General features: G+C 33.2%; 1 protein-coding gene across 1 annotated transcript in view; it reads right to left on the bottom strand.

Annotated features, from left to right (window-relative positions):
- Positions 1–6147: 6147 nt before the first annotated feature.
- The window catches only part of LOC126843805 (uncharacterized), a 62902-nt gene continuing 52114 nt past the window's right edge, over positions 6148–16935 (bottom strand). The window contains exons 4-5 of the mRNA XM_050581598.1: positions 12869–13119; positions 6148–7156 (exon numbers count right to left, since the gene is read on the bottom strand). Coding sequence (XP_050437555.1) covers positions 7039–7156; positions 12869–13119 — 369 coding nt within the window. The 3' untranslated portion in view covers positions 6148–7038. The remainder of the gene's footprint in view (positions 7157–12868; positions 13120–16935) is intronic.

Below are 16935 nucleotides of genomic sequence, written 5' to 3'. Positions count from 1 at the left end.
GGTTACTTGATGACTATCAAACAAATATTGTCCTCGTCCGGGGTCTTGTCGCCCAAACGTTATTATCTGCCAAAATGCAACTATACAATGGCTGAACACTTTGCAGATTTCGCGGTTCATGTAGGCAACCATAGAGATATGGAAAACATAACAAATTCTCTACGGAATTGTAAAAATGTTCAGCATATTGATGATTGCATTAACAATATATTTGAACTGCTCAAGGAAAAGTCACGGTTGAATGATAATTTCAGTAGCTTTGGAACGCCGATTAAAGAAAATGAAGAGTACAGCCAACGGTCAATGATCCAAGTTGATAAAGTCGCCAAAAAATATAACTTAAATCAATCAATCAATGTACATGGATATCATGTAATTGGTATCAATCGTTCAGTACGAAAAAACTTGGTATGCATGCAAGTGTTTGCTGGTTACGTAAAAACTATTACTAAACCCGTCGATTTTGAAGTGATAAATTCGTTTATTAGTATGGATTGGTATCCATTTTACAATCGTTTAAAACAAATAGAGGAGATGAGAGAAATAGAAAAAGACGAAGAAACGGTTCCAGAGACTGAACCGGCCATTGTGGTTCCAGCGACTAAACCGGACTTTGCAACCAGATTATTGAAGTCTCTTAAAAAATCAGTTGTATGGTAAATAAACAGTTTTGTTTGTACTAAAATTAATGTTTAAGCTAAATTGTTAATGCGATTAAAAAAATATGGGTTATATGTTTAATTAATTTTATGCTTTTAAAGCTGGTTTACCACATAATATATATTTATATTTATCATAAAACTTAACAATGAGAAAGAACCTTTTATTATACATTTTATTAATATGTATATCATTATATTATAATAATATATATACACATTTCACCAAATTAAAAAATTGTCTTTAGGCATAATTATTATTATTATTTTTTTTTTGTGTGGTAATAATCAAATATAGTTTATTATGTATTTTTCTGTAATAGCTATCAATACAATTAATAATAAAATCTATCATTGTTAGTAAATTAATAGTACATAAATTATAGTCTTCCAATTTAAATTTGAACTAACGGCGTTTTCTTATTTAAGAGTACCTATAATTCTGCGCGCTTTAAGTGTTCATCTACTACAAATGTTCTAAGAAAGTTATTGATAAGAGGACAAAGAGGACGCTATTGACCTGTAATGTGAAAGTAGAGTGTGTCCAAATTAATACTGTAGTCTCTACAGTGTAGAGTCTGTAATCATACTAAACTCACCAAATGTGCATAGGAAAAAATAACAATTGGGCATTTAATGTCATGTCATTCCTAAGTCTTTCGATGGCGCCTTTCGCCATTGCGGATTCGAAATGTTCTCTAAGATTTTAGCGGTATGTTTGTTCAGTTATCTAGTTCAACTGATTACATTTTGGTGGTAATTTTTTAATTTTAAAGGGAATATTTTCCATTTTGTTTTTTTGTTTTTATGAGATTTTATTCCAGATTACTCTGGGTAATAATAAAATAATTTAATGTAAATTGTGATCGATGCGGTGTAAAAGTGCCACTGGTTTGGCAGTAATTTTTTCTTTTTCTCAATAGGATAATTATTTGAAGAGTGTAATAAAAATGAGGTATCCAGTTGCGAATTATTATACCTAACCAAAAAAAAACTTGGTTAAATTAAAAATCTTTAAGTAACAACTAGATTAAATTTATGTACCACAATAACAAATAGATTTTAATGTTACCTCTAACTCGTTGACATATGTTTGAACAGAAGTGTGAACTCGTCAGCATTTTTATTACAATATAAAAACCAAAATTTGCCCTATTGTTATTATTAAAATATATAATATAATATTATAGTTTTTTTTTTTTGCTGGGCCATACTCAAAGTACTATAATGTCGTTTTTTAAGACACTTCGTGTTCTACTGATCTGTCTGCAGGTGACCGCAATCCGGGCTGACGATCACACTGGTCGCTTGGATTTATTCACGATGCAAAATATCGACCGAGGCTACTTTACTCGACCTCAGTCGTCCTGGCATAACATCGAAAGTATGTCCATTGACGATATATCAAAGCAACAACTCGAGCTCTTCCACGACTTGCATTGCGATTTAGTATTCAGCGCACTGGCGCACATGGGCCTGACAATAACGTTCGTGGAAAATCCGAACGAGCTGAGAGAGCTTACAGACGAGGCACCAATGCCTAAGTAATAGGGTTAACGAAAAAAAATTTGGGTTGCCCCTGAATTAATTTCGAATAGGCCACCGAACGTGCGCCTCGCTGTTTCGTTAGGTGTCCGCACGTCGACGAAAACGCAGCGCGATGGACCAGGGTGACGCAAAGAGTGAGCAAGGAAGAGGAAACATTTTATGCAAGGGAAACGGGATGATTCAGTTTAACTATGGTCCCTGTGGTCGGTTCGGTCTGGTGCAATGGCAAACGTCTTCGTACAGCGAGAGAGTCCAGTTGTTGTACATCCGTAGTTATTGCAGCGAACAAAACCGGAAAATTGCCAGTCACCCGGAGGACTTCGCCAAACGTTTGGGTCAGCTCGAAGACCAACATTTGCTTATGGTAATCGGCATTTTGGACACCTCTTCGTGGCACTGTGTATGTTAGAACGAAAAAAAATCACCGCTAAAATAACGAAAATTTTCAGTTTACTCTTTTGCGAGTCGCGGAGGTGTACAAATTTAAAGTCATTCTGCACGCCGATCGACTTACGGGAAGAGTACAGCAAACGGTCGGTGGACGCGGTCGGTAAACTTGCCGATAAATATAACATTAATAAGTCAATGGGAAACACCGAGGTTTGGCTTCGAGAAAGCGTAACGAACATGGAAGTGTTTGGCGGTTATGTCAAAATAATTACACAAGACGTCCATCTGGCGCGGTGTTCAACACGTTCATCGGTCTTAAAGAGTCTGAACGGTATTTACAAAATTAGAAACTAAAAGTAAAAAACCAAAAAAAAACGCCTTCTGACACTCCAAACTTTTTAATTGGTTTGATTTCCAAACTACGCACTAAAATAATAATGAAAATATTTTTGCCACATAATAAACAATACTCAATCATAGAACTTCATAAAAGCACATTTTGATTTAATTATTTTCCTATACATTTCATATCAATTTATATTTTATTGTATTTGTTTAGTATATCTTTATGAATTAATTATAATTAAACGAAAAAATGAGGGTGTGTGTTATATTTTAACCTAACGGTTAATTGACGACTTTTATTTAACTGAAACCTATTATATTAAAAAACTTGTACTTGTTATTTCGAGGGTTAAACCCTCGCACTTCTGGAGGATTCCCATTTCCCATACCATATTCTATATTCTGGATTTCTACGTTGATCCGAACCTCTCAAATATTAATATTTGTCATGTTACATACTTTTTTTTATTGGTGTTAACAAAAATCTTATACTATAAAACTGATGTATTTATTTGATAAATAATGCATTTTTTCTGAAATTTGATTCTCACCCTTTTTTTAAATCTTTTAATTCGTATTTCAGTTAACGGCTTTTGCTTATTTAAGAGTACCTATATAATTCTGTGTCCTTTAAGTGCTCATCTACTACAAATGTTCAAAGAAAGTTATTGTTAAAAGGACGCTACCTACCTGCAATTTGTTACGTGATAACAGAGTTTGCCCAAATTAATATTGTAGAAATTACAGTAATCAGTATTTTTCAAATTTATGTTAAAAAAAATATTAAAGTATTATGAATTTTAACTAGTTTTTTAAATTCTAGTTTCTTGGATTTGATATTTTATATTATACATACAAAAATCAATAGCTGTATTAAATGTGTTAAGTTTCGGGGTTTTTTTTTTATTGTTTACCAGCGCAAAAAACAAATAATAGCTTCTGCCGCATCCGATTTGTTTTAAATAACAAACAAGCATACGAATAGCGTACAAACGATTTAAAACGCAAGTCAAGGTGTATTATTCAGTATCTTACAGTATTAGTTCAATATTATTCAATAAGACTGGTGTGCATTATTCAATATGGCTCTTTCGATAAAATGTATTGTGCTACTGATGGCGGTTTATACGTTTGCTGGAGATGTTCCTAAAAAAAATGATCCATATTATGTGGACTATTTAATTAATAAAGCAATAAAACAATATGCTGCGGATCGAGGTTTAGTCGGTAGACCTCCGTTAACTACGAGTAAACCAAGTTTCGCACACAAAGATGACGTCGAACAGCTTAACAACGCACTTCATGAAGAATTTTACTGCAGTTTCGTATTTAGTGCTTTGGCGTACTTGTACCTGACAAAATCTTACATACGAGATCCCAGGGCCAAACCGTTAGAACAATCGTGGCCAGATTTGATTTTCACAGAGGAAGCGAGGTACACCTTAGGCATACTTGACAAATTAAACGACGCAGATAAACTATCTACGAGTACTAAGGAAGTCATGTGGATATTCGCCCAGTACGCCGAGAGGGCATCCGTGTTTTTCGAGTCTTACCAGAACGGAGTTAAATTTCCTTCCGAAGCACTCGAGAATTACAAAAAGTCACAAGTTATGTGCGCTCACAAGGCCGTCGTAATGCTACTAGAGGGGTTTGACGACTCCACAAAATGTCCGGTGTATAATACCACGACGCTCCAGTTCGAAGACATCAGCTACAAAGATAAGGTTGGACAATTCATAGACGGAACGGCATTAGGCTATAAGCTGACAACTCGGTATCTAAAGCAACGTTTCGCTATGCAGACGATACAAAACGCACAACACGGGATATCCGAATCGGTCGTCAGTCGATATGGAAAAGATCAATTGCGCCTTAAAAAACAGGTTGAACAGAACCGGATGATTGTCGATTTGGAAACGGCATTCAAGGTAGAGCTCGACTGGGATTCTATAAAGAATGAGCTGAACAAGTACTACTTGCTCAGCGGGAGCGATCGCGTATCGTTGTATACACAGATCAGTTCGCTAATAACGTTTCAAAACCATTTCCTACTCGTGTTGAAAGTGATTGTTATGAGGACTGCTATAGGTTACTTGAATACTATAAAAAAAACATTAAACACCGAAGCATCGATAAACGATATTATATCGAATATATCGAGCAATAAACGAGTCATGTTGTCGCACCTAAATACGGTGATAAGTTGCATTCGCCAGTCCACCGACCAACATTTGCGTAAAGTCGTTGATCTGATTAACGAGTCTTTTCCAATGTTTAGTACGAAAAAAGGAATAAAGAAGATAATCGATCATCGCGTTCATAACATTTTGCAAATGCTAAAAATAATGACATCGAACAATGAGAGTTTCAGTAGTTTTTCAAATCCATTGGAAGTCGACGATACTTACATATTTCATAGGAATAAGGGCGTCAAAGCAGTTTTCACGAAATATAATTTATTAGATTCTGTCAAATTTTTTTCTGTTAATGAGATTACAGGTAGCTCGATGGTGATGGAATTGTTTTACAATTACATACATGATATTTCAAAAATTGATTTCGAGGTGATTTATTCGCTTACCAGTCTTAAGGACTCGACATGGCTTGCCCGTTTAAAGACAATCGAAGAAAATGAAAAATTCTTAACATAGGTACCAAACTTGACATATTTCGATACTGGTGTTAAATAATATATATTATTTGTTTAAAAAACATAAACAATATTATTAATAAAATAATAATTATTATTTAAAAATACAAATGTGTGTACTATTACTTATTACTATAGATATTTAAGATTCCTATTATAATGTGTGTATGACCAGTGAGAGTAGGACTCATCAAGAGTCAGCGGTAGATTTTTTTCAATTTGATTCTAATCCTTTTTGCATGATAAAACACAAAAAAACGCACCGTATGTATAATAAGTAGTTACGTATAATTTGTATTGTTACAATTTAACTGCTAATAATTAAATAGTGTAATATATTTGACTAAAAATCCTATGATAACTATAAGTACACCATCAATGTATAATATATAATTATATATATATGATACAATTACGGTATATCAATAAATAGGTATACAATAATAATATAGTCATAAATCGAAGAGTATAAAAAAAAAAACAGTAATAAATAATAATAATTAAAAACAATTTTGGTAATCAGGCTTGTGCCCAACAAGTATTTATATAAATATAATAGGCCTATAATAATAAATTATCATTACACTTTAAAAGTATGTAATACAAGAAACGAATATTATTCATTGATCGAGTTGTACATGCGTTAAAATTAAATATTATGCATAGAGTAATGTGATATTATTAATTAAATAATAATGATAATAAAAGCTTAACTGTTTACATTTAGCGGGTAAAATTAATGTGTATGTTATTTTTTACGCCTTACTTATACAAAATATTTACCTACTAGTTGTTTTATAAGTAAAAGAACATAAAGCTTAAGCACTAAGCGTTTTAATTACACCTACAGACAAAAATTAAAAATATCAGTTGTAAAATAAATAAATAAATAAAAACCCTCGAGAATATATTATGTTAAGCGATTACTATAATATTTACAACGGTTTAACGTTAAACGTTGCAGCTAAAATTAGGTAATAATAATAATAATATTAATAGTAGTAATAATAATAATTATAGGTCTAATAATAATAATATTACAAAATAATAAATATTATCACATATGAATGTAAAAAAAAAAAAAATTACAGAATGAAAATCACTTTTTGGTTAATAAAATAAAGGGGGAAAAAATTGTCATCTATGTAATGTGCTACTATTTTTATTTTTTACTTTTTAAATCATGTTATATCGTTAGTGTTTAAAAAACTTTAATTGAAAACTCCCACCTGACAAGGAAAATGTTGTTGGCAAAGTACACTGTCACGTCGTCTAAAACTTTAGCATATAATAATTATTAACTTAATGTATATGTGTATATATGGGCTTGTAATGTGTAGGTGATTCTAATACATGTATGCCGGTATATTATTATAAATAGACAAGTTTAATAATAATAATATTATAACATAGTTGGTCGTGTACGTTTTTGGTCGAAAAGTTTTAGACACTCCTCAACGACATGGCGAAGGTTGTGGCAGCTGCGATGGCAGTCAGTGTGAGGACGTGCGAGACTGAGTTCTTATGACCGGATGACTTATCCCACGGCGTTGCTGGGTCTCTGGAAAAAAATAAACAAGCACAATAAGTAAAGTGCACCAGTGAACAAATTAATAGCTTTCGAATGAAATTAATAGCATATCGAAACGACTTAGAGAAAATTTTGTTACAGGAACATAAGTGTTCCACTGACGATCTGATTGAGTTGCACAGACCATAAATTGATTATCCGGATGAATTTTTTTTCATAATTAATATTATAATTTTTCTTTTATTTTCATAGTTGAAAGTGTCATCGATTTTTTTTTACTTTAGCATTCTATAATTTACTGAAAATAGTTCAAACCCGGTTTTAACAGTTAGAGTTTAGCTAAGAAAACTTGACTGATTGCATAAAATCTGTTTTCAAATTATAACTTGGTGTGAAAAATGCTTTAAAATTAATACATTTTACTGGGTAGGGAAAACGCGAAGTACCTGATCGACCGGCATGGTTTTCTTTACTTACAAAGATTTGTATAATATGATGGAGGAAAATATATTATATATATATATATAGAGTCGGTAAGAAAAAGTTTGCAAAACGAAACCGAATCCACCGTTGGCTGCGAGAAAGGCGAAACGAGGACAATAAATCTTAGTGGTCTACCGAAATTAAATAGTCTGAGCAAACACTTCTCGCGGTTAATATTTCCCGTTATTGAAACTCTTTATTGTGCTTGAAACCGGCAAAAGAGCCAGAAGTCGCCCTCTGTGGGAAAAGTTTCTTCTACGAGTGTTTTTCTTTTATATAACATTGCCGTCGTTTGTAGGCGACCCCCTTCGGGTCTTAACCCCCCGAAGCAATGCAATAATAATAATAATAATCACGGCTAATAAACGGACAGCTCCGAGTTAAGTTGAGCGCACGTTTTGGTTTTGTTTTATATTTTAGATTAGACGGTACATAATATACTTGGATGCCAGCAAAAACCGAAATGGGGTATCTAAAGTTAACGCAATTCATTTTCAAGGCAAAGCGTTCACACCTTATTACGTCCGAATGAAGTTTCAAAAGTGTTGTTCATTTTGAATATTAAACTCATTAAACATTTGTTTTTTGTTTTTTTGACACTTCATTAACTTGGTAACTTTAACTTTTTAGTAAGACTATATTTTTCTTAATTTTTTTAATTTCTTGAGGACTATTACTGGCATAATTAATGTTGTTTTATTATTTGATAATGATATGATACCAAACATTTATATTTTAACATTTTATATTTTTTTGAACTTAATTCTCCAATTAAATCTTTAGTTTGTCCAGCTTCGACCGAATATGCTACTCTGTAATAAAGCTCACCGGTGAACTTTTAGTAACCCTGTGCATTTACACCCCTTACCCTCCTCCTTAGAAAAAAAAAGTATATTCTAGGTAAATTTCGATTGCTTATTATAATATTATGTAATAACATTATTAAGATCATAAATATTTGTTTTAAATTGCATTAAGTATTTGTAATTAATTTGGTTCAAAACAACGGTTACAAAACAACATTTCATTAAGATAACCAGAAATAATGCGCGTTTCATATAGAAATAATATTAAGATACCTATAATGGCTTAATAACGTCCTTGGATGTGAACACTAGTAGGTATTATAATGTATTTATACCTCGTTATTATTGCTCGTCATTAATAATAATTGAAATGTTTTCAATCGTTTCATCGTAGTCATGTTTGCAAAGTAAATACAATTATTCATTTAACATTAAATGGTATTAATCAAACGTTGTATATGTTTTAGTAATCATTATAATGTACTCGGCTTTGCTTGGCCATCGATTGAAATGGTATAAATATGTTGTATACATTTTGTAGTACTTTGCAAAACGGATCAAAACCAACGGCAAACGTTATTTGATTAAGTGCTATTTAATAAGCGAATTATTATTGTATTTTAACATTTCCATGGTCTGGATAGAATCATGTCCAGGGTGTGCTCAACACACATACATTGGCGCGGGCGGATGGCTATTGAGCGCCGGTTAAATTTTCAACGTCTACCGGGAATAATAATTTCGGTGGAAACTTTTTAAGTGTCCTTTTTTTTTTAGTTTTCCGAATAATTGTTTTTCGGACAGACCGGCGACGTTCAATAATGATGATTTAATCATTTCCAAAGTTTCTCGCCGCCAAACTTTGTTCGCGTTGTACACAGCGTTATTATATAATATGATATAAAATAAAATAGGGTCGCAGTGTAGTGTATGTACATATTATATAACACCTCGGCGGTGTAGGTATACGGTGTACGTCCCATGATGTATTTTCCGTTAGTGCGAAAGTATCAAAAGCAAAACCGAAACGGGTCAAACCGGACTTTTGATGTGGGCGACGGCGAAGTTGTCGGGTCTGCGCCATTAACCTTTGCACCTTTGACCCGCCACAGAGTCGATATTTCCTAAAATTACCTAATTATATATGTGTGAAGGCGAAGCAGCGGTTAATTATCCGACTTGGGTTATCCCCGACTGTAATTTGTGCGACACCCTCATCCGACTCCGTCAAACTTAAGTTCGAATGGAAATTTTGGTTTACGGCGAACTTGTAGGAACGATAAAAAAATGATGTTGAAAAAGATGAAAAAAGATTAAAGCTCTGCAAGTCGATTGAGTATTTATGAGATATTTTACTAATTGTACCGATGATGTTGTCATGTAGAACGCTCAACTATAGAACGGAGCTTCTAAACTAGAAAAAAAATAAACATCTTAAATAGTAAAAACCAATAGCATCTCTGCTCCACGTCGAAGCTAAAAATTTCATGGTTGGTGTCGATTACGTTTCAGGTGAAACGTGTGCATTCGTTTGGTAGAAACGGCTTTAACCGCAGACTGGTATAACTTCACGTGTATTCCTGATGAGGACATCCAGGCTATGGTGCAATCGGTGGCAAATAATTTATGAATGTTGTATAATTGATGACCCGAATGCAGATTGGGTTAGGTTAGGTTTTGGAAGATCGTTGGCGAATCCGTTCGGCGCAGACACTAACGTTGGAGTTGCAATAATAATAAAAACAAATTAGGTGCATCCTTGGCGTTCCGGTAAAGCCGCTTTTTTGCTCGTGATTTCCGAAACTCTCCACGACCTCCTCGTCAGAGGACTGTGTAATTTGTATTATTATAATTTTTTTTTAATTTGGGTCAAGGTCACTTGTGTATTTTTTTTTTAACCAATGGTTTATGCTGGTTTAATGCCGTTCTTCTTAGATTACCATGACGTCCTAGGAATGTTACCGGTTCGGTTAGATTTTTTTTATTACAGTCTTCACGCAAAGCGTTATTTTTTCCCTAACCGCAATGTGATAACAATTTTTTTTTTGTATCGAAGTCTGATTTGGACATGTAGTTTAAATAAGGTTTTTATATATATAAAGATTTAACAGCATTTTACAGTATGTCTGTATAAAAGTGTTTTTTTTTTAATTCTCAATCATACTACTTTTCACCGATCCTATTTATTTTGCGGTCGGATGCATAGTGAGTAGAATTTCATTGGGGCCATTAAAGACGGAACCATAAATATTATTTTACTTGGTATACACGGGGTTGTGTGTGTAGGGAAAAAGTTATTTCATTTTATTGTAAAAACTTCTCATTGAAATTCGATTTCATACAATTTATGAATGATGGAAGAAATTAACGAACAAGAGAAAAGCGTTTATTTAAAAACTTGGGTCGCTGTAAACTTCTTGGTGAAAATTGGTAAGTTTTTATACCACATCATCAATCGGTCGATGCCACTTCAACTTCTTCCAACTCTCATTAGCTAAAGCCGCAGCTTTCAATGGCCTGACCTAAATTATATAACAAATGTTCTACAGAATAAAAATTTGAAAACCCTTCGTTGCAACATTAACAATCAGTTCTTATTGATTCGATCTTTGGTTTTCGCCAACGTGAAATATGTCTTTTTAAATTATCTGAATATATAATACATTATTGTAATGCTACGATTATGGTATTTCGCATTTTGTTGAAGTTCACAAAAACACTCAGAAATATAATGTATAAACTAAATAAATAAAAGGTGACCAAGAAACTTGCGATATTGTGTGTTGTACATTAGTATTGTGTGAAGGTTGTATAATTTTAGTTTACTAAGCGCTTTTTATGATTTTTCTAAAGATGTTGGCAAATTGTACCTAAAAATAATATAGTTCACGGAATTACGGGTTGTGTTGTTTGTTGAGATTGTAAAAAATTGATTTCGTCTGACCCAGAAAACAGCTAAAGCTTCATTCGCAGAAAACACATTTTATAAAAATACATATATGTGAAATAACATTCCACGATCTTTATACCATTGGATGATAAATGTAGTTTATATTCAAAAATACTCAGCGTACAGTTGAAATTGATTCGATTTACTATTCTGGCAGTAATATGGAATGCTAGGGGCACCTGTTTTCCCGGTAAATTCTATACAACAGTACTTTTCCATAACTTAGAACACGGGTAAGCATAAGCTAAAATTGCAATTGCAATTGCTGAAAAAACAACCTTAATCAAAGATGAGATGATATATGAAAAATATTGAAATTCTACGAATGCGCTTGTCAAGAGTTTAGTGTAAAGAAACGAAATCAGATCCAAATGAGTTTTCATAATAGTGGACGCGTGTGCTAAACATATTTTTTGCTAGTTTTTCATGTCAAATATTGAATTAGGTACTAATATTTAGCCTTGCGCTATAGTTGCTTGTACCTATATTTGTGTACCCAAATGGCGTGACGTAAAGACAAAAAACTCTTAATATCTTATACAAATTACCCTCTGTTGCAGGTCCCTAGGACCAAAAGGCATTACCGTAGCACGTCCTTGTTGTCTATTCTCAATAAGATTGTATTATTATATTATAAGTTTTAACATAATATTATTTTGACTTTTGCAAAACTAAAAAAAATGCTGCCTACAATCGACGCATTAAAATCACATAAAAAATGTGATTTTAAATACCAAATCCGAAATCGTATAAAGTACTAAGTATTGTGTACAAGTGTAAACAATGAGCGTAGTATAAATCAATGTTGTGTATCACTTGGTTACTTAATATAGTTGTTGAATACCGTAAATATAGTCTATTATACAGAAAATCCTAGGTAGTCGATAAAAAACTATAACTTTTGGTTCTGCTACATTGAGGACAGCTGCTGCAGTTGTGCTCGATAGTAAATACAGATATCAGACCTTCAATTCGCGTTTTCACCAATTCTAAGACACAAATAAACAGCGAACACAAAGCAATAGATTAAAAACAATTCGACCACAATATTTGTACCGACCTAGTTGGATATTATGATAATGTATCCTCGATTCCGCTGTCAAGTCCGTTTAAAGACATAGATAGTTTGTTTTTGACTCAACCCAAATACATTGCAAGTACAAAGCAAGCTTATTGTATACAAAGGACGCACACACAAATGCTATAAGCATAGAAAACGTGAATAGATAAACCAAGTGTGTTTATTGATTGTAAACGTAGAAAATGTAATTAAATTAAAATAAATAATAAATATATATAGGTATGCCTATAGATATATATAAAAAAAAACACGTGTTTAAAATAAATAGCGTTTGGCCAACGGTGTACGGTCATAATATATCATCGACAATTATAAAACACGGTACAGATCGGTTAACTACAAGCGAGAGAACTACCCAAGAGTGTTGAAGTTATGTTGCAAGAGCATAAATTAATAATGATATATGATATATAAGTGCCTACAGGATGCCGATGACTCCGCAGGCTACCCGGGAACCGGCGTGCCCTGTGGCCAGACTGTCGGTGAATCCTCCACGTCCCAAGTCGTCGGTGTCGGCATGTACTACAACGGCACGTCCCAATATGTTGTGGGCTCCCACCAGCGAGATCAGTTTATCCTGGTATGAGAATTGAGCCACTCCAGTGTTGTCCGCCTGGATGTTGCCCAAGTCGCCGGCGTGCCTGGTTTCGTCACCGGGACCGCCGTGTTTGAGCTGTAAAAAGAGAAAAGAAAAGAAAATTGTCAGTTGTCTGTCTTATTACTCGATACCATATGCACCCATCAATATTGGATAATAATTCGTATTTAGAAAAAAGTCGACTCCAGTCCGTGTTACCTAGACACGTCCATAGACGTTTACCTAGACATAGCCAAAGAGGCTGAAGTGATCACTGGTTTGTACATTATATACTGATAAAAAGTGTGTAGGACTGACGAGTCGGAGTGAAAAAAATTGTTTTTTTAAAAGTGTTTTTCACTACAACACCAGTTTTAACTGGAAAATCTATTAGACAGACAAGGCCTCTAAGCAATAAATCGTGTAGTTTTAGCGCAACATTGTACAAGTTTTTAGAGCTTCTGTAACTTTTCGCGTCACTGGAAAATGCCCACAAGCGCGTAACGACGATGGATATGCGAAGTTAGATTACACGTTTCGGGTTCAACGACGAAGCGGATTCCCGTCTTAGCAAACAAAATAAATTAATTCGCGAAATGCTAAAAAATAATTATTTCCAGATTCCAATAGCTTCGAGAGCATATAATATCGCTTACCACACTGCTCTTCAGTTTAACAGTGCAAATCATACGGTCAGCCAAGTTGAAGTATTATTTTTGTACATTATTGAACGGTCTAAAACGGTTTTTTTGCTGCCTTCAATCCAAAGGGCAAAGACCACCGAAAAGCGCACTACCGACATCACGTTTGTTTAACATTAATTTTTTTTTTTTATGTGTTATTGTCATTATTATACTCAATCGAAGGCGATTAATGGACGATCACGCGAGTAAATAAATCCGGGCTAACTATTGGAAATCGTGCATGATATTGACATAACAATGATGATGATAGCCGACCGCCAGGCATTTAAAAACGAATTAAGAGACTTGTGTGTACTTATTAGCACAGTGACCGGCTACACGGGATTATGATCGGGTACGGATAGGAGTACCTACTTAAGCCCCGGCACACGCTCACTCGATTGTACATAATAATGATTATAACACGATCGGCCGTAAACGATGGGGTTTAATTATTTTCGTTTTGTTCTAATCCGAATTCCCATAGAAGAGAAGCACAAAAAAAAAATTACCTACCAATAATAATAACCGATCGTCCCATTCAGAGGCTTAACGTAACGACCGTGTCTTCTCACATCACCATCGCCGTCGTTGTCGACCTCACACGCGGTCGAATTAGCTACCGGTGTGTGAATAATTAACAATACAAAGCGTATAAGTGAAAAAATCAATAAAGCCGAGTAACGACAATGCCACCTGAAGAGGACTGAACCGGTCAACGTGAAAAAGGCATTGTGCGTGTGTCTGCTGCTCGTTTAGAAAAATAATAATAACGCATACACTGGAGCATAGTGTACAAAAGGGTAATAACGCGACAATCTTACAATACCTGTACCTATGTGTAGTGTTATGTAGTTATAATTTACCGTGGTAAATACAACGTGGCCAACGTACAAGGTATGCCCGGTGCTAAACATTTGCTGTCGCGCCAGGAGTAGGAGATAAGTATTTATATAATAATCATATTATGAGTAAGTATATATTATTGTATGAGATCACAAGACGCGGAGTGTCGTCAGATAAAAAAAACAATAATACAAGTGCCAGTATAATAATATAATATTCCAACTATTCAATCGGTTCCCACAAAGTGTACTGTTGGCTGTTGAGTCATCCGTTGTACAATACAAATAACTATTGATCCTAAATTTAGGTTTCTTTTATAGAACACCGGTAATAAGACGGTGGGGACTGTTGGTCACATGACTTACCCTAAGTTTAAGCCCTGATCTACAGCATTTGGTTTTTCGAAAATGTAGTGTAGTTTTTACGATTTGATAATATTAATTTAAAGTATACACAACCAGACAAATATTTGATTGGTAGTTTAAGTAAATTTTTTTGTAAAATATTTAAGTAGCATCAACCCCGGTATAGGAAGAAAATGGACAAGCGAAACGCTTGATGATGGATTAATGTAAAGTGTTATCTATTTTATACTAATGAGGATAATAATGTATCATCAGAAACGTTTATTACAGCATCAAGAGTATGTCCTCCGAAAAAAAAATGAATATACCTATTGCCTTGCAGAACACTCTAATTCACTTTATGTAAATGCAAATTACCTATAAAAAAAAACTATAACAATAGAACATTGAGGCCCTCTACACAACTCATTATATATGTTGTTATTATTGTATATTTTGTTTGTATTTGCAAAAACGTTTTTTTTTTAAATTAAAATCTACAAGAACGTTCCCAAGGGCAAACGAGTTTTCTATACATTTTACCTAGTAAACAATTTTCGACGGAGATAATAATAAGAAGCAGATTTGAAACTTTTTTTTTGTGGAGAGGACAGACATACATACATAAACATACCATTTACTTTACAAGGCGGAAAAGGACTTTTTTTGTATGTTAATGAAATTATTTATACTCCATAACGTCGCATTTTTTTTAATCTAGAAAATGTTTACAAAAGCTGATACGAAATAATATGTTAACTTGTAGAAATTTATTATTAACAAGGATGAGCAAGTCAAAAGTTCAAATTATCCGATCAAATGTTATGGTTAAAGCTTAAGTTAAGTATAAATTAATAATTATGTAAACTTGATCAAGTTACAAAAGTACAATCAATAAATTACGAGCTGTACGAATATTATAACAAAATTAGCCAAATTCAATGCTATGGTATCTTTCACATTTTGAAACTTTAAATCAACTTTAAAACATAAAAATCAATTTACTATTTTAGCCATTTGATCTCAAAAATTTTATAATTAAATAAAATGTTTCATTTGCATTTTTGAGTCACTAAAAAATCACTATAAAAACAAAAATTTGTTATTATACAAAAATAAACAGCAGTTGTGTATAAAAACAAAGTTATTGACGTCATAAAAATTGTTTTTTATAGTATTAAAACTTTTATTCTCTTTAAAAGAAAATATATCATCTATTTACACAAGTTTTATTAGTGATCTAACAAATTTAAATACAAATTTTATTCATGGTCTTGTAAGATGCTCGAAAAACCTAAAGGGAATAGAGTTGAGTATAATAAATTAGATATGCAACGAAATGTGAGAACTAACGAGCACGCGGCAAAGGACAAGTAATATTTGGAGCAGTCTGAGTAGCAGAAAAAAAATGATCAGAGGTAGATTGTCTAAAGATTTTTAGCAATTTTCAATCATTTTTGTATTGTGTATGTCAAATTGTAAATATTATTTGATACTGCTAAAAAATAGTTTTATACCGGCAAGCGTATTGTATATTGAATCTGTTCAAACATAAAAGAGAAAAACAAAAACAACCAAATCTGTTTTAAGCAAAACATAATTCTTATAGTGTATACAACACATTCATGGAATGAACAACGTTCATAGGTTTTATATAGGTTATTTTATTCTTAAACATAACCATAGCATATAATTACGTTAAAGGATGTCTTCGTTTTTAGTTAACCAGGTAATATGTCTTTTGTTATTTTCATCCGTAAATGGTTGGGAAGATACTGCATTACTACCTTATGCGTTTGGCCGATCGCCAGATTTGCATTTACTAAAAGACGTTAAGGTTTGGGTAAACGAACAAGTGACGTCATTGAGTGAGGCACTCCATGGTTCGGATACTAACAATTGGAATATTACAAATGAAAATTCTAAACAAATTTATCGAATAACAGTGACCGCGATGAGTTGCAAGTACATGGAAACCATCTCTCAGTTTATCGAAGCGGCTATATTTATTAGTAAGAAATGCATATCCGACATGAACA

This window comes from Adelges cooleyi, unplaced genomic scaffold (assembly GCF_023614345.1).
Source record: "Adelges cooleyi isolate 19-005CV unplaced genomic scaffold, UGA_ACOO_1.1 ACOO_flye_CR_arks_rails_tigmint_CR_PRNA_574, whole genome shotgun sequence".
Lineage (NCBI taxonomy): Eukaryota > Metazoa > Arthropoda > Insecta > Hemiptera > Adelgidae > Adelges > Adelges cooleyi.
This window is presented reverse-complemented; position numbering and strand designations above follow the sequence as displayed.